At 40.7% G+C, this 19,413-nt stretch overlaps 1 protein-coding gene across 10 annotated transcripts in view; it reads left to right on the forward strand.

Annotated features, from left to right (window-relative positions):
- Positions 1–19,413, forward strand: part of LOC109859270 (glucose transporter type 1) — a 29,527-nt gene that overhangs the window by 7,314 nt on the left and 2,800 nt on the right. For 2 of the 10 annotated variants that reach the window (XM_020437348.1, XM_020437347.1), the window contains exons 2-10: positions 1,825–2,224; positions 12,308–12,403; positions 12,539–12,699; positions 12,997–13,356; positions 13,530–13,761; positions 13,879–14,091; positions 16,188–16,412; positions 16,648–16,787; positions 18,649–18,678. In XM_020437348.1, coding sequence (XP_020292937.1) covers positions 2,204–2,224; positions 12,308–12,403; positions 12,539–12,699; positions 12,997–13,356; positions 13,530–13,761; positions 13,879–14,091; positions 16,188–16,412; positions 16,648–16,787; positions 18,649–18,678 — 1,478 coding nt within the window. In that variant the 5' untranslated portion in view covers positions 1,825–2,203. Of the gene's footprint in view, positions 1–1,023; positions 1,044–1,824; positions 2,225–4,584; positions 4,757–8,886; positions 9,214–11,210; positions 11,404–11,765; positions 11,877–12,307; positions 12,404–12,538; positions 12,700–12,996; positions 13,357–13,529; positions 13,762–13,878; positions 14,092–16,187; positions 16,413–16,647; positions 16,788–18,648; positions 18,679–19,413 lie in introns of those variants that run through there. The other 8 variants (XM_020437342.1, XM_020437339.1, XM_020437340.1 and 5 more) reach the window with 8 other exon arrangements.

The raw sequence follows: 19,413 nt of genomic DNA on the forward strand, positions 1-19,413 counted from the left end.
GAGAGAGAGAGAGAGAGAGAGAGAGAGAGAGAGAGAGAGAGAGAGAGAGAGAGAGAATATAGCGCGAACATGAATATTCTTTAAGGAACACATCGTCGTTTCGCTCGACCGGGTTTCGGTTATTCATAGTTGTGTTAAAGCGTAACGCGATGCTTCCGTGCAAAATTCATGTCGTCTCCGACGACAGGAGAGACGCCAGTCAAGCGTCGACACGTTGCGGAGCATGACACCGGCTAGATAAGACCTGTGCACTATCGAAAATCGTACGTTCCCGTTCCGCAACATTAGTCAACGAGCGCGCGACTTGTTGTGTTTTCTATCGAAAATTGGAGCAACGGTTTCAGAGCATCGAGAATCGGATGGCACTTTAAAAGTTTCGCGATATCATTCCCGGCCATTTGAAAATGTGTTTTTGGACGGAATTAATTTTTACGCGCTTCTAAAGAACGCAAGTTTCGCGTCTTTTCGGAAATTCGACTCGGGAATGTGCGAAAACTCAATTATTGCCTCAAGATACTCCCGGCGTAAATTACGCAATTACGAGAGAAGCGAAGAAGAGATAGAAATACACGCGGAATGACTAACACCGAGAGCTCGCTGTTTTAATGACACGTATATAATTTATACGATATAATTGTTATCCCTCTCGCAACTTCGCGGTAACGCGCGGCGAAAAAAAAAAAAAAAGTTTCAGTCATGTCTCACGGAAAATGAACAGAAAGTTTCGCAACGTCCCAGGAGCGTGCGTTGTAGCAATCTCATCTGTTTTGTCACGTCAAAGTGACGTCTAGATATTTAGAGATCAGATATATTTAGATTTGCAAAGTTTTTTTCCCGCGACAAGTTTTTCTCTCGTTTTTTTTTTTCTTTTTTTTTCTGATTTTGCACCCACCGTGGCGCCGCGTAGCGCCGCCGACGGAGCGCGATCGGCGGGGTCGCGGATGAGAATCCGAGAATTCTAATTGAATGAGATCCTCTCTGACATTTTCGAAGCCCGAAAGATTTCAGAAGAAGAAGAAGAAGCCGGAGAGTCAAAGTAAAAAGTAAGCAGCGAAGTTAAAGTGATTTCAACTCCCCGATATTCCTCCCTCTGTATATATATATATATATATACATGTCTCCTCTCTGTGAGATGCCCATTCGACTTTGACGATTCGCATCTCATTTCGAATCCTCCTGTTACCTCAGAAAGTTTCTGATTATTGCGAGAACGAGCAGACATTTATGGTGTATTTCTCACAAAATGTTCAAACGCGAGCAAGTACTTTGAACACCGCGACGGTTTCTTTCAGTTTCTTTGCGTTTCGCGCGAGAGGCATGTTAACGATTGTAATTAAGTTTGTTTTCTCTTTTCTGTCTTTCTCTTCTCCGAAATCTTCGTGGATATCTGTCACATATTTTTTTTTTTTATTTACTGCGATTATTTTTTTTATTATTTCCTATAGTTACTGTATTCGACCGAAGAGATGACTTGTCGATCGCAAGTCGAAACGTTTTTTTTTTAAATCATCAAGAGTGTGTGTTTCATCGCGTAACATAAGAACCTGTAAACCGGTTCGAATTATCGCATTTAAAAATCTTGAATTTTTCACTCTATCAGCTAGATAAAAATTTCATCGCACCAACACGTTTTTTCTCTTGTGTGTACAAAGTAATCATAGTTGTGTCTTACACACGCGTGTAAGTTCAGACGAAGGATTGGAGAACAAATAAAACAAAAGCGTCAGTCCGAGCTCTGCCTTTCGGGGCTTTGCTTAAACTTCAAATTCAGGTGCGGACCTAGGTTGCGACAAATCTAACGACAATCGCCTCGTTTTGTTTCAGGTTCTTAGCAATCGCCGTCTCGCACCGAGCCCGACACAAGCCCAATCGATCGGAGGAAAAGGGCCCTTCTGAAAACGTGATACGTTAGTGCGCTCTGATACAGCGCGGTGGTGTGGAAATCCCGCCGGTTTATTCTCCGTTCTCGCGTATCCGCGTTTGTCATATATCGTGTGTGTTTACACTCACTCCTACCCATTTCCCTTCGGCCCCTCTTTTGCGCGCGGTGTTTCGCCGTTCCCGTTCTCCTCGTCCGAAACGATTTTCGATAGGTAACGACGATAAATCGGCACCAACGGAGAGTTTCTTCTCCGACTGAGAGCGGAGGCGAGCAGGTGCGAGACGAAAACGTCGTGGCGTGATATATCATCGCCGGGGCACAATGGCTTGCGAATTCTTCAAGGTGAGTCCGTATTTCTTCATTTATGATAGATGACCCCGGGGAGGAGAAAGAGGTGTCTCGTACTCTCCTTCGAGTATACGTTGCGTATGTATCGCGTTGCTCGTTCCGAATGTGTGAGAAACAGTTCTTATGTAAGTGAAAAGTTCAAAATCGGAGTGATATTTCTGAGAAAAAGATCCTTTTCTCGCGCGTATGTTTTGTTCGAGATTGTAGTTATCAGAAAAAAAATTCACTGTTAAAAATTCTGACGTTGAAACATTAATATTCGGGGAAGGTGAGGTTATACACATCGTGCGCGGCGAGTTCGCGCGTGTAATTTGTATAATAATTTGTCCTCTTTAAATATGAAGCTCCGTACGTTCTACCGTGAAAGCCCCGGAAAATGGATCTTACAAATTATGGACTTCCATCACTTGGTAGCGGCCGCCATGCATATGCACGATAATTCACTTCTCTTATCCTTCCCTCCGGTTTCATATAAAGAGCTTATGTATAATTCAAATAATTAACTGTAAAACACACAAAAGGGCGAGTATAAGACGCGGGTTGCCGAGAGATGCCACGAAAACCGTCTCAGCCGTTGCGAAATGACAACAAGAATTTAAAACGCACCAGTTGTGAATATATATTTTTAAATTTAAGCGAAAAAGCTCGAAATTTAAGAAATTATATAATAATAATTATTATTAACAATAATAATTTATACTTTATTTTATATTTCGTTTAAAAAGTACTTATGTGTTTTTTTTTAAAAAAGCTTTTGACGTAAATATTTTTGAAATTAAGTTACACAACACAATTTTTACTGATCGAGTATGTTCGCGCGCAGTCGCGAATAAAAAAAAACAAGACGTTATTATTAGCGTGTTAATTGTCACAAATAAACGATTCGCCTGCTGCTAATTCACTTGCGGGCGATGCGCCACACATTCACGATTACCGTCTCTCATCGTCGCCGCGATAGTCGGTTTCGCGACCGTCCGAACGTGATGAGTTTTAGTTTTCCGTTTCTCGTATCCGCACACCCTCGCTCGTTTGCGTCCCCGAGGTCGGCGCAACTTTCGTTCCACCGGGGATCGCGTGCCCTCCCTTCTTCGAAGACAAACACACACCGTTATTTCAGTTATCCTTACCTTCTCCTTCTCCTTCTCCTTTTCCTCCTCCTCCTTCTTCCCGACGACGTCTCGAGCGGACGAAAGTTACCCCCGCAAGTTACAGCACATTTTGTACGCGCGGGGCGAACTCCTCGTGAATTATTTATTTCCTTCCGCCGTCTATTATTAGGCCGTTAATGGAAAGCCCACTTTCGAAAAATTTCTTTCGTGCTCACATTAACTTAGCGCGGACCTCGTTTTTTGCGCACACAAAAAAACTCCCGTGTTAAAAAAAAAAAAAAAAAAAAAAAAACGTGGCACTGAAATGTTACATGTTATTTTTATTGATTGCGTTTTATGTAAGTACTGCATTTGCAATCGCGTTTTGCCGCGATATGTGCGATATTATTTTTCGCCGTGTCGCGCGCGCGCGTCTTTTTATTTGATTTGTTGCTGCTGAAAAGTCCGTGAAAGTTCTCCGAGATCGATCACGGACGAAGCGTCACACAAAAGTTCATCATTATCATCGCCGTCATCTCATCACGAAAAGAAAAAAACGGTAGAAAGACAGAAGAGATATATGCGAAAGAGAGGATACACAATCGGTATACGGTTTCTGTGTCTGTGTTTTGGACGCAGCTTGAACGATGGCCGATTCACGCGGCTTTAAGCCAATAAACCAGTTGTGGCAGAGCGCGACAGTGCCGACGGATCAGGATTCGGAGTGTCTCTACGAAGAGATCCCGGGCCTCTCGGGGTCCCAGGATACGGACCGACCGGCTGGTGCCGGGGTTGGGAGGAGGCAGGAGTTGCAGGAGACGGAGGAAGAGGAGGAGGAAGAGGAGGAGAAAGGAGAGGACGTCGGCGGGAGCAGAGGGAGTCTCGATTTTGGGGTTCAGGTTGGAGATAGCAGCGGCTGGTGGAGATACGAGGAGGACGTCACCAGCGGCGGCGGGACCGGTACCGTACCCCGTAGCAGGAGCGCGGGCAGGAGTAGCGGGCAACGCCCGGAAGCGAGATCGCGGAGCGGATCGGCCGATCGTCGGCGGCCGTCGGATCGGGCGCGCCAGCAGGATATCATCGTCGTCAGCAGGGTGGAGGAGGAGCAGTATGCCGTACGCAGGAGTCACGTGGAGTCCGGTGCAGGCGCCGTACTGCCGCCACCTGCGGCTGTCGTCGCTAAGCTGACCAGGCAGCGAGCGAGCCAGAGCACCAGCAACAACACCGTCGCCCGTTACTTGCACTCGGCCAACACCAACGCCTCGGCGGCGCACCGCCATCACCATCACCACGGGCTTCACGGCCAGTATCCACCCGGCGCCAGGACGACCGGTAGGCAGCACCGCCATCATCATCCCGGCCGCGGCTCGTCCAGTAATGAGACGCAGGAAGAGGTACAGGAGGACGATGAAGCCACTCTACGGGAGTTGCTCGTAAGGTACGTGTTCCGCGTGTTGCGCGCGCCTACACACACCTTCCGATCTCTTTTAGACAACAGGAATTTCTCACAAATCTCTTGGTATCCCTCCCTTGTTATACCCTCACGTCGGTGTACAACACTCCACTCTACTGACCCAAAATTCGCGGTTAACGCATTTATTTATATATATACGTATCGGTACACATCACCACGTCGAGAGACGAACAGTTGTCGTCCAAGTTTTGTTGATCTCTTTCGGTAGGAATTATATAGCAGCCGTTTACAACGAGCCGAAGCAACGGCGATCGATTTTTATTCTCCTCATCTTGAAGATCTAATCTAGAAAAAACGCACAATTTCACATTTTCACACTTTACGCTTGGTACAAAGAAACAAAGTTTCAAAGTTCTATCTAAATGCGCAAAAAAATGTTTGGCTTGTCGCTGACTTCACTTTAATCATTATTCCAGACTGATATGTATATGACGATTAGTCGCCTCGGCTGCTAGGCTTCTCTTAGATCATTAGCATCCTTGGACCAACTTGGCCGTTATTCGAAACTTAGTCGTTATCGAAAAAAACCAACAAGGCTTTCATGACAACCCCGAAAAATTTACACAATTTATATATATATATATTTTACGTTGTCAAAGGCAACAATTGGCGTCGCCACCGTCGGTGTCCCGAAGAATTATCTGGATTTTGTCGGGCGTCGAGAGCAGCGCCGATGGAAGTTTGCGAAGGATTCGTGTGAACTTCGTGAACTCTTGTCGGTGCCCCTTCCCCCCCACCCTACCCCGTAACGTAGCCGCGATCATTCGCAAAAAAAAAAAAAAAAAAAAAAAGAAGAAAGAAACAAAAAACAGCAGCCCGGTTCGGGGCTTCCAAATTCCAAATCAAATTCAAATCAAAAACCTCTCACTTCGCAGTCTATATCTGTATTGTTCGGCTGACGAAACGTTAAGCTTCTACGACCGAACGTAATCCTCCCGTGTGTAACACGCGAAATCAAGGAAATTGAGCTTGCGATATACATATAAATACGTATACATATATGTGTTGTTATCTCTCTTCCACGCCAACAAGCGGCCGTAGAGGATTAACGGCGAAAACGCTTTTGCGCGAGCGAATGTGCTCAAAGAATTTACACATTTGAAATATTTTCCGACGTTACATATATACTCTTTTAGTCTTTAGCTCTAGAGTTCTTGTATTGACTTTCACATTTTATAGTAGTTTGATCTCTTTTTTTTTTTTTTTTTTTAGGGTCTTGTATAGAAAAACCATACTTTACTCTTTCCACGACGAGTGAAGCGTAGAAAGTTTTTTTAGTCTCTTATATACCTGTGTCTAAATCTCATGTGGCATGATAGAGTCGCCATTATCCGAACATTCAACTCCCGAATGATTTATTCTTGACCTGCTCTATTTCTGATACTATTTTAAAGTTGAGATATCTCTTATATGCCACGATCGAACGTTAGCTTACACACATACACACACAACACACACACACACACACAAACACATATACACACAATTTGCTGTTAAGCGAAATGATAAAGAATTAGGGCTGTGTACGCTGTAGCGGTGGTCGTGAGAAGAAAAACATCGCCAGTAATTTCACACACATTACAGTCCATTACATCACAGGAATTAACACAAATTCTGAGAACAAAGGAATATGTTCGAAAAAAAAAAATATCACGAGAACAATTAACAGCAGAAAAAAGATTGAGTCGCACATACAGGTGCGCGCGGTGTTTGTTCAATTATTTCTAATTGAATATATTAAAACAGAGAAGAGAAAAAAACGACAAATTAACAGTCTCGTCTAATAAATTTAATTAACGTAAGTCTAATATTTAATTGATTCGATTAACTTCGAATAAATATTATGCACATCACTGCGTTTTTTTGCCTTTCTTCCGCTGTTAATTATTTTTTTGCGACATTTTCTGAGAAATTTGTCTTTTGTCGACGTCATCAACACCTCGCGATCGGGACTTTGTTGTTGTCGCGAAATTTGGTTTGTGTCGCGGAAATTGCTTGTCTTGTCGGTTCGTATAATGGGGGCTCAATCGTGCTAACGTTAACAGTCACGAGAGACTCGGGTCCTTTGAATCTCTTTCTCTCTCTCTCTCTCTCATCACGAGTGAGTATGTAACTCGGCTTCGCCTTAGTGTCACACATCGCGCGCATTATGAATCACAAGCGTGTTATGAGCGCTCTCGAGACTTGCATATCCAATCAAGAGAGGACACACCTCGCTCTCTTCTTTTGTTCCCGCTGTGTTGAAGCGCTTCTCTCTCCGCTACTTCTCTCTCCCTCTCCCCCCCCCCAACCCCTCTTTAGAATCGATAACACTTACTTATCGATCATTTTGCGAGCCGTAAGCTGTTACCGGCAAAAACGAACTTCATACGACGACGTTGTGTGCCATTTCGTATAAACATCGTTCACTCGAGAACCTAACTATGTTGCAAACGCATCCAGGTAATTCCGGCCTGTAAAGTGGCGGTGCCTCTTTTTTTTCTTTTTTACGTTATACGTACCACAGAACAGAGAAATCACACAACAAGAAGAAACAAGAAGAAAAAAAAAAGATACAAAAAAAAAAAAAAAAAAAAAAAAAAAAAAAAAAAAAAAAAAAAAAAAAAAAAAAAAAACAAGACCAATCATTCAAAGAAAAATGCAGAAAACGAAAAAAGAACGAATCTTTCTCCCGCTTATCATTTTTTTATATTATATAGAACTCTCTATGTATCTCTCCGAGAATGCAATGCGAGGCTTTGCGCCGTGCCATTCATCATTTATACATAAATCACACACTCCGCTCTTTAAACCTGTTCTTGTACATAACTTACACAACATACACACACACACACACACACACACACACGGACACGCATACACACGCATACTCTCGGGTCTCATGTAACAGTCTCGATAATCAGACACACTGTATCGATATTATACCGTTTGTTATGGTTACTTGAATCTTTTGGCTGCGGCGCTCGCAGGCTTACCACTGATTGCTCCACTTCATTCGAAAATCATATATCCCCTTTCGAAAGTCACACAGGTGCACAAATAAGCCCCGCAATAGCACTACCGCGCACGGAAGAGAGAATAAAGACGGCGAAGGTCGGTATTTCCGGTTTTATAGACGCCGCGCTATATAGGGAATATATAGCGCATGTGTAATTGATTTTCAACGAAGCGCGACAAAATTCCATTGTCAACGGCATTGTCATTGGCGAAGGGAGAGGAAAAAAAAAAAAAAAAACAAGAATTAGATCAAGTCGAAAGGTTTGCAAAAAAATTTTGACGAATCGTCAAACACGAAATATAACAAAGGCGAAACATACACACACAGTTTCTTTAAGCGAGACACACACGTTTTTTCGTGTAAATAAATAAATAAATAATAAAAAATAATTCTCGAAACACCGGATCGGATCGCGAATCGAGTTGAAGTAAAATGTTATTCGCGCTTGTGCGTGCGACACCAAAATAATATATAGAATCACCACCGAGCACGAATCCTTTTCAGCCGAACGACGAAACTGGTCCTCTCCCCCCTCCGCGTGTCGTAGATTTTACACACACACACACACAAGGTGAGAAACGCACCACTACTTGTTGCTCGATGTGCCGTCGCTGTGCGAACTTATTTGTGTGCGTGTGTCTGATTTATTTTCTCTTTATCGTCACTCTCATTATGTGAACTCTCATTGCTGACTTTTTGTCAATTATTTTGCCGAGCGTTCGTTCCGCATAAAGTGATGGGCCGTTTTAGAAATTGTGCGCAAGCTCGCTCGTGGACGCGGGCGACTTGCAAAAGGCAGGGGTGAGTAAGCTGGCGGTGCGTCGCATGGTGACGTGTGAAGCGAGGAGAAGAAAAAAAAAAAAAAAAAAAAAAACAGCAACCCCGATCTTTCTTCACACGTGACGCCTCCGTCTCTCGATATATCTTGGTTTTTTTTTATTTTAGTTTTTTCCTCGTATAACTTTAGAAAAAAAAAAAAAGAAAAAAAAAACACAAAGAGCGAAAAAATCGGAACCGTCACGGTTACTAAATGCGAACGAATCTATCATTAAGACATTGATTTTTTGACTGAACCACGACTGTGTTTCCAAACTAGGTAAAGTTTTACAGAGTGAGTGAGTGATAAGAGAGGAGGGGCAGGGGCAGGGCGTCGTCGGGCCTTATACCTCCTCTCCCCGCCGTGTACACGTGTTACCCTCCACCTTTGGTTGTGGACAACCACTGTTGACAACAAGCAGTTCAGAGTCAATTGATTGGATTGGTGGATAATCCAACGTACGTACATATGTCGTGTGCAAACAAAGCAAAGAACAAATAGATCTGTGAGAATAAGACGAAATACTGAATCAAGAGGAAGTGAGAGTGGGGAGGCGTAGAGGCTACTGTAGTTTCGGAACACAGCCATGGTCTCCCTACCTCCCAGGTACATGACAACATCATCACTGCTCTCTCTCTCTCTCTCTTTTTTTCTCTTTTTCTTTCTGTCTCCCTTTTCTCTTCCCTTTGTCTTCGATTTTTATGTACACATATCAAAACAAAAAAAAAAAAAAAAAAAACAGTTTTGTGCCACTGAATGAAATGAAGTAACACACGTGACGTGATATTATTATTGAACCGACGCCTCGATCTTTCTGAATGCGCATCCCTTTATAGCTGCACACGTTCCCCGAATGCCGTACGTAATATCTCTCAATAGATTTCTCTTTGGATGCTTAGATCCTCGATCTCTTGTCTCTCTCACTTGATTTTTCTTAGATTTTCATTGTGCCTTGTTCATTTGATCAGGCAGGTGGTGCAAATCCTCCTCCTCGTTTGATAAGTGTACATATCTCCGCCGTATATGTCGTATACCTGCCCGTTTTCACACCCCCCTCTTTGTTTTTTCCTCTCTCTTTCTCTCTTTCTCTCTCCCTCTTTCTTTATTTTTACTTATCTGTTTCTTCATCTCTCTCTCTCTCTCTCTCTCTCTCTTTCTCCCCGCGAATCATGTGTTCATTCATTTCTGCTATTCACCTGTCGCTCATCACATATATACATTTTAGAAAAACAAAAGAAAGCTTTCTCTCTGTCTTTCTCTCTCTTTTTCTCGCCCTGTTTCTACTGTTAATTATCATCTTAAATCACCCTTTCTGCTTGGCTGTGCACATCGATCGATGAGTTTGCCAATTCACCGAGTTCGAGAAAGAAGAAGAAAAAAGAAAAACTCACGATTCCTTTTCATTGCGATCACATATATTATATTGCGCGTAATGTTCGACGTACACACCTCTCGAGCGCGTGCGAGATGTATCAGCCATTTTCACTCACTTGCACATTTTCCATGCATCGTGGCCATAGATATTATTATTATTATTATTATTATTATTATTATTATTATTATTATTATTACTATTATTTATACAAGAGAATGTGTATTAAAAAAATGCGTAAACAAAAGAAAAAAAAAGAGAAAAGGCGATATGGTTAGGTTCGAGAGACCTCACCGACTGACGAGAGTGTCATTTCGAAATGTTCTCTTTTCTAATGCTAATGCGTGCTCACTTGTGTTTCGTATATTTGTATAGTCTTATATCTATACACAACACACGCGAATTCACAAACTTCCATCTAATATGTGCACAGCTGCGAAGAATTATTATATATATATATATTTAACCACTCTTTGTAGTATATATATCTGTCACTCCCTCACACTCACCACACACACTTTATAGACGTGCTTTTAGTGGCGTTTGTATTTTTTGTCTGCTATATTGTTTTTTTTTTGTTTCTGCAACTCTTGACATAATATAATATTCACTCTATACATAATATATATATATATATATATATACATATAGAGAGAGAGCCGATTGTACATATATCGTGTGTAAATCTATCTGTTCACGTGCTGTATTACGTATATTATACGTCTCTTTTTTTTTTTTTTTTTTTTTAAAACGTTAACCCATGGCTGCCGAGCTGACGCTGGCTCGCCGCGCTCTCCAAGGGGGGAAGGGGGTTGTTGTGAAAAAAAAAAAACGCGTATATAACCAGGCGCTCTTTTGCACCTTGTTGAAATCGTCTTGTTTTTTATTCATTCAATTTTCATCACGTTGCATAACTCCATCTGCGCCATTCTCATTGTATCTCTCTCATGATGTGCTACTATCGCGATATACAAGTGATATATACAAGTCGCGCGTACACGGAAAAAAAAAAAGAAAGAAAAAAAAAAAATACAAAAATCGCGTCTCGCAAGGCGGTAAAGGCTCGGCAGTTATAAGCGCGGAGATAGTTGGACTTGTGTGTTAGGGACCTTTATTAGAGGCGAAAGCCTAGATCCTACTTAGTCTTTGATCAGTGTGCTCGACGCGTTACGTCGTCGATCCGCTATTCCCGTCAGCGAGATTCACGCGGGGATCCCGTGTGTGGGGACAGTCTGCAGAAACAGGTCAGCGTTATGAGTATGAACTTGAGTGCCAAGCTGGACGAGCTGCAGCGGGGTGACCGCCAGCTGGAGACCACCGTCGCTCTCTGCGAGATTCGCACGCAGCTGCAGGAACTCACGAAGAGCGTAGAGTCTTGCCAAAGCGAGGTCAGCGAGGTCAAGCGGGACATGGTCGCGATCAAGGTACTTTATGACGATCGGCGTATCTAAATAATTTCATTTGTTATCTAATCTATCGTTTCTGATTTACATTGATTACGTTACACATTTATTTACGGCGAGAAAAACTACGCAAAACTCGAAGAAAAAATCCACAATTTGTTTTATTTAACAAATAAAAAATAAAAAGCTCGATTTAACGCCGCAACATGTTCGAAGAAATCGATATCCTAGTTTTTCGATCATGCATGAAGATTGAAATACGAAATGAAGCAATTTTATTATTTTTTTTTTTTTTTTTAATCCGAAAACGGAAGATTGTAAAAATGATAATATCGAAATCAGATAGGAGTCATCTCACAGATGTTCTTTTCGCTGACACGCAGCAAGATCTAGATGCGGTGCAGCAGGTCAAGGAGGATTTAGAAGAATTGCGGGAGTATGTGGATCGACTGGAAGAACACTCCCATCGGCGGAAACTTAGGCTCCTGGAGCAGGTGACCTCTTCTCGAACTAATTTTTGTTTTGTTTGTAGCATTTTTTAGTTGCGTTTCAAACTTGAGAATGCGACGTTTTTTAAGTTTCGTTACACGAACGATTATTGTTTGCGTGTATCGTCTCGCTTTGTTTTTGAATTTTTAGATGTACCTGATCTCTGTGAGAATTGTGTGTACATTGATGTTGCCAATAAACAGAGTTTAAAAATAACCTTACGTTATTGTATCTTTATTTTGATTTTTGGCCTTTTTTTCTCATTACATACGCGCGTAATCCATTAACTTCCTTATTTCCTTTCGTCACGCGTTATGCATATAATTTTGCAACAATTGCGTTAATGCGAAAAATCGCCGTATTCGTGTTATTATTATTATTATTATTGTTATTACGCGCGAGATGTGAAACGATAAATCTCTTTGGATACTTGCAGGGACTGACGCTCTTCCTGTCGTATGCAATACTGGCAGCCGTATTGGGAATGTTGCAGTTCGGATACAACACTGGAGTAATTAACGCGCCTGAAGTGGTACGTCTCTCTTTTAAACACGGCCGCGCGCTTCTACGTGCCTGTACATTCGCGAAATGACTATCTCTCATGAATAAACATCCTGTACGGCCGGTGGTAACTCACTTCGCGTTTCGCGCACAACTTGTGTTACAGAATATAGAGAATTTTATGAAAGACGTATACAAGGACAGGTACGGAGAGGACATCTCGGACGATTCTGTTAAGACTTTGTATTCCGTGGCCGTGAGCATATTTGCGATCGGCGGTATGGTGGGTGGTTTCAGCGGAGGAACGATTGCCAACAGATTTGGCAGGTTGGTGTCGTCCGATCTCGGTGCGCATTAACGAAAGTGTGCAATTTTTTTTTAATAACCTTTTCACATTACGCGACATTTTCTTCCCGAGTTTTATCCTGTATTTAAAATAATTATTTTAACACGTTTTTTTAAACTCTGCATGGCTTTGGAGTGTTTTTTTTTTCTTAACTACTCTATGTTTTTCGATAGAATAAATTTTCTATCGCGTTGTATAATCGATGAAAAATTGTCGAATAAGACGAAAAAAAAATGCGGAGATTAACACTTGATTCAATTCTGCTCTTTGTATCGCAGAAAGGGAGGCTTACTGCTAAACAACGTGCTGGGCATCGTGGGGGCGTGCCTGATGGGTTTTACGAAACTCGCTGAGTCTTACGAAATGTTGTTCTTCGGACGGTTTATTATCGGTGTCAATTGCGGCTTGAACACCTCGTTGGTTCCCATGTACATATCGGAAATAGCGCCACTAAACCTAAGGGGCGGCCTAGGCACGGTGAACCAGCTCGCTGTTACGGTGGGCCTCCTGGTCTCCCAGGTGCTGGGCATCGAGCAAATTCTTGGAACAAACGACGGTTGGCCCGTGCTCTTAGGACTAGCTATCTGTCCTGCCATTTTACAGCTACTGCTGCTTCCAGTTTGTCCGGAATCTCCAAGGTGAGAATAATCTTTAGCAATTAATCATTTAAGATAAAAGAAACGTGCGTTGAAAAGAAAAAAAAAAAAAAACGTCCAAATGAAACAGAGAACGAAGATCACGATCAAGGGAATCTGTCAATTTCGCCGGTCTTTTTTTTTTTTTTTTTAATGAAACAAAAACACAATTTTAGATATTTGCTCATTACTAAACAATGGGAGGAAGAGGCTCGAAAAGCTTTGAGAAGGTTGAGAGCCAGTAACCAGGTTGAGGAAGATATTGAGGAAATGAAAGCGGAGGAACGAGCTCAACAAGCTGAGTCTACGATCTCGATGATGGAGCTCATATGCAGCCCGACTCTGAGAGCGCCTCTCGTTATTGGCGTGGTTATGCAACTTTCGCAACAGCTTTCGGGTATCAATGCCGTGAGTAAAACCACTTATATATATATATATATATTATCGTATATGCGGTATCTCGTATATTCAAGCAACGAACGGGACGAGCAACTTCTGATTCAAAAATTCTTGCGCCATTTCCAGGTATTTTATTACTCCACGAATCTGTTCACTAGTTCTGGTTTAACGGACGAGAGTGCCAAGTTCGCAACCATTGGCATAGGTGCCATTATGGTTATCATGACGCTAGTGTCTATCCCGCTGATGGATAGAACGGGGAGGCGTACATTGCACTTGTATGGTCTTGGTGGCATGTTTATCTTTTCAATATTTATCACGATTTCGTTTCTCATAAAGGTGAGTTGGAATTTCATTGCGTTCTTATCAGAAACAAATATCAAAAACGCAACCGGTTTATTATTTCAACCGATAAGCCGCGGCGCGCACGGGCAATTTTTCTCACGCGCGTTCCGTCAGTCCGAAACGATATTTACACACGATAAAGAGAGAAAAGAAAGCTACAAAAATTATATCACGAATTCCGGGAATTTCTTCGCACGTATGTTCGTTACGTAATTTTTTAGTTTGCTTTTAAAGAAACGGTTGATCGATCGGCGCGCACTTTGACGGGAATAATTTTTAATCTACGTTTTTACCAATTGCAATAACCACGAGAGCACTTCTCCATCTCTCTGTCTATCGCATATCTGTCACACACAGAACAATTGGCGAATTAGTTTACCGATTAGTTTTAACCAATACCGTCTCCGTTGTTGTATGTCGTAAGAAATAATTTGTGCTTCACTCAGAAGAGTCGTATCGCAAAGAACATGAAATTGTTTTTGTACATAGCCTATACGTATCTCTGTCGCTTTTGACACTCTATGCACCTTGGCAAAAGGTGTACCTTAAACACTTTGTTCACAGCTGGAGTGCAGCACTGCACCGACAGTGAGAACCACTACTTATATCTATACAAATCTATCTGCATCACCGAGTCAACTCATTTTAATTTCTCCCCGCCATTCATGTAACTAATAAGTCACGTTCCTACTAACCCGCATGCCCGGTCTCTTTCGTTTCGCCACGTAGAAAAATTCTTGTCTCGATATATCGACAGTTTCACACCGCAGTATAAATTGTTTTTTTTTTTTTTTTTCTAAAAAGAAACTACAAATTTCTCTAAAGATATGAAAGTAAATGTAATATACTGTCAAAAATGTTTCAAATAAAGTTAGCTCTATTAAAATTGTTTGCGCTCTTCTTACTACTTGTGTGCGAGCTATAATGATAATATATAACGTAATCGGTAATCATTACATAGAAACAAAGGCAAATGCAGCAAAGTGTCGCATGTATCGTAAACTGCACGCCGTTTTTGTTTAATCGTTCTGTGGCTTACTAGTAGTTTTGCTTTTTCTCATAACCCGCTTCCCCCATCCCCTCCCTCATCACCGCCGACCTCTTTCGTGACTGTCTGGAGGAGACGTTTACTTCCCGTTTAATTATTAAAAAAACTTATGTTTCTATACTTGGCTCAAACCTGTCACTAATCTCTATATGTCGCATTACATCAAAATTGCATTACAATAAGCATATTTACTAAGTATTCTCTCTCTCTCTCTCTCTCTCTCTCTCTCTTTCTCTCTTTCTCTATCTACCTATCTATCTATCTCTGTCTCTTAGAATACGTACCAACGATCCTTTTCATGAACCAAAAAAATTCAAATTTTTCTATAGCTGTTGAATGTCTCTATCCAGCACCGACGCTCTCTCACACTTTCAAACGATGAGCAATCAGTCTTACGTAGTAGTACTTTTTTCAGTTGTGTATCTTACAGGAGCCATTTCGTGGTAAAATTCGCACCTCATACGTACTCTTTTCCAAAATTGCGAGGAAATTACATCACCTCGTTCTTTCCTTTTCTTGCGAATTGTTCGAGAAAAACTGTGTACAAAAAAAAAAAAAACCTTTTTCCTGTAGAGAGATTGCTTGAATGTTCCGCGCAAATTGTCGATCGCATCGTCTATTATTTCTATATCGAGGTCGAAGCAAAAATCCTGGCACTCTCATTACGAAAGAGCATTATTATTGCGTGTCGCGCGCTTCACCGCTTTTAACGAGAAATCGTACATACTGTACATAATACCAAGGCACACATGGTGTTCATTATTTGTATTGTTGTACATTACGTACTGGACATTGTCCGTTTTTTTCGTACAGAGAATATATTTCGCCGCCAATTATCACCTTTATCGCCTTCATACACACAGGGTTGAGCTGCGCACCGCATGCAGTATTACAAGATTTATTATTATTACGCCTATATTACGTTTCTGAGTTACCGATTGAGTTTTTCGGATTTCTGGGTTTGCCGTATGATTTTTTGGTTTATTTCCTGAGGCTCCTCCAGCAGCTCAGGAAAGAAGAACACAATTCTACTGCCTGATAGGAGTTTTTCGGCTATGTGCAGGAGATGATCGACTGGATGTCCTATATCTCGGTGGTGTCAACTCTGGGCTTCGTTGTGTTCTTCGCGGTGGGACCCGGATCCATCCCCTGGATGATCACGGCGGAGCTGTTCTCGCAGGGCCCCAGACCCGCCGCCATGTCAATCGCGGTTCTCATCAACTGGTTGGCTAATTTTTTGGTTGGCATCGGTTTTCCAAGCATGAAGGTAAGACGCCGCGATCGTCCTTTTGATTAAATTTTTTTTCCCCTATTTTTTTTTGTCCCTTTTTTCACGAGAATAGTCGTGTTAAAAGAGACAGAAGATATATATCGCATGTAACAATCTTATTATCGCGGTGCTGATAACGCGCGCAGCACTTTGATTGAGTTGGGCGATCCAGATTTGTTTTTTTTTTTATCTCGCGCAAACTCGCTACACGCGCGTTTGTAATGTGTTACAGACTAGCCTTGAAAACTACACGTTCCTACCGTTCAGTGCATTTCTAGCCATCTTCTGGATCTTCACGTACAAGAAGGTTCCCGAGACCAAGAATAAAACGTTCGAAGAGATTCTAGCTTTATTCAGACACGGTAACGACAGGTATGCAGCACATAAGCAACTTACTATCATCCCCAGTACGTACCACAATAGCAAAATGTACTATACGTACGATAGTTGAGTATATATATTATATATATTCTGCATCCGCCTCCTCTCTTTAGTTTGATTTTCGAAAGAAAAAAAAAAAAAGAAAGAAATTTTCTTCTGGTATACCTCGTTACATGTATACAACACACACACACACACACACACACACATATATATATATATATACATATTGTATAGCTTCTTCAAAAAAAAACTCCGCGCCGAGACATATATCCGAGTCCCGATTTTATTTCCGACACTTTTCAAGAAAACTAATACAGAGAAAAAACAAATCAGATTCACGTGTACTTCGAATTACATAATCGCACAATTACTAATTGCTGAATGCACGGAAAAAAAAAAAAAGACAAAGTTAGAGACTTAGATTAGTCACGTATATATACCGTATTTGGTGTATAATAATAATGTACTGTATATCTCACACACACACACACATACATCCGTCCAAGTATTCGACTGTCCGTCCGTTTATATAAATTCGGTGACAAAGATGTTCGTTACTTGTAAAAAAAAAAAAAAAAGAAAAAAAAAGAAAAAGATTTGATATATAATTTGTTTCGAAATAACGAACATAAAATATTATCTTTTTACTCTCTTTACATTTTCGACGGGATACGTATTATTACATATAAATACGTTGTTGTTATTATTATTATTATTATTATTATTATTATTATCGCTACGCATATTTTCTGCATGCAATCGCTGTTTGTTCGAAGCAATAACGGAAGTGTTGAACTGTGATAAAAAAAAAAAAACAAAAAAAAAAGAAAATTTCATTCGCGAGGCGAGAGGAAAAACTTGAGTTTCCCCCCATTGTATACTTACATTACATTTGTATATATATATAATTTTACGTATTTATATGTACGAGCTAAAAGTAGTCCTGAATTGAAACGCTCTTGAAAAGTCGCGCTCAGAGTCGCTTGTGATTTTTTCTCTTGATTGCAAATTTCGATGTCTCGAAACTTTCGTTCACAAGCATACATAATTTAACAAAGAGAAAGGTATATATACATTTTTATAAACAACATATATATATATATATATAATATATATTTAAAATACGAATATACGATGCTAATCTCGACAGCAAGTAGAACAAGTTAATGTGCACACGACATTACGAATAAAAATTTATGTAACGAGAGATTATTGTAACGAGAAAAGAGNCACAGAAATAATATCCGTAGCTTATTAGCTTCTGGAACGTCTCTCAAAGTGTATAAAAAAAAAAAAAAAACAAACAAACCAAAGAATAACTTTAGCGTTTTTGGTTTATATTTTATACGAAGTACAAATTCAGCAATCTCGCTCTCCATTCACGAAGCGAATCGCGATCATGTGTTTATACATGTGATATGTGTAGGGGAGCGGATCCATGCGATCACACACAAATAGCGCCGCTGATTTGATTTGTTCAGAAATTGCGATTTTTTTCACGAAAAAAACAAAAAAAAAAAAACACACACGATAATTGTAATCCGTAAAGAGAGTTACATTTGTTCGAGTTCGCGAGAATAAGGAAAGGTGAAAGTTTTCTTATTGTTGTCTTTTCAAGGCCAAATGGATACATATATACATATCTCTATACATATCTTTTGTTTGTGTTTAAGCCGTACTTGTACATGTATCGTTTCAATAAAAATCGATTATTTCATGGTTCTATGAGTACAAACGAATTTTCGTTGAATTTCCGTTGTTTCGTTTTACTACTACTACTACTACTACACGACGACGACGACTGTTGTTCGATATATCGTAACTGTGCTTTCTGTGTTATTCGGAGCAGGAGCAGCTTGCGGGACAGCAGACTTTATGGGTGAGTCCTGCTACAAACAAACTTCCTATTACTGTGGTGGCTTTGTTACGATGTAACTTTACTATTATTACGAACATATCGAATTATATTTACCTAATTGCATGTGAGGACAAATAATCAAAGACACCACTACAAGGCCTACATCCCCCGTAAAAAAAAACGAGAGGATTATTTTTTATTCGCTGACCAAAGTGATTTTTTTCCCCCCCGTAAGAAATTGGTTTAAAAAAAAAAAAAAAAACATTTTTACACGCGGTAGAAGATATTTTTTGTTTACAAAGGATAAAATAAAACACAAAGAAAAAGAAAAATTATACTTTTCTTGTCGAACGGTTTTTCTTTGCTTTGTGTTTTCAATATGTTCTCTCAATCTTTTTCTCTCACAGTTTATATTCTTGTTACTATCGTTTCGCGAACTTTATGACGCGATTGTGCGAACGCGAAGAGCGTTTTAAAAAATAATCCACCCCCTACTCCCCCCTGATTCACCCATGCGATTATCATATAACTTTGGTCTAAAGGTCTGGCATGTTGAAACATTATATTCTTTACTTACCTTATTACCAAGCTCATGCGAGTTACTCCATCTCATTACGTAATCCAGCCAGGCTGACTGAAAGAAACAAATTACATACATAGCTGCATGCGGACATAAGTTGTTATACTACCGTATATAAATTGTTGGTTATATTCTTTTTGCGGAGATACATTTCACAGTTTCTAAAAAAAAAAAAA

The sequence above is a fragment of the Pseudomyrmex gracilis genome, unplaced genomic scaffold, assembly GCF_002006095.1.
Source record: "Pseudomyrmex gracilis isolate BER0280 unplaced genomic scaffold, ASM200609v1 scaffold_252, whole genome shotgun sequence".
NCBI classification, from domain to species: Eukaryota; Metazoa; Arthropoda; class Insecta; order Hymenoptera; family Formicidae; genus Pseudomyrmex; species Pseudomyrmex gracilis.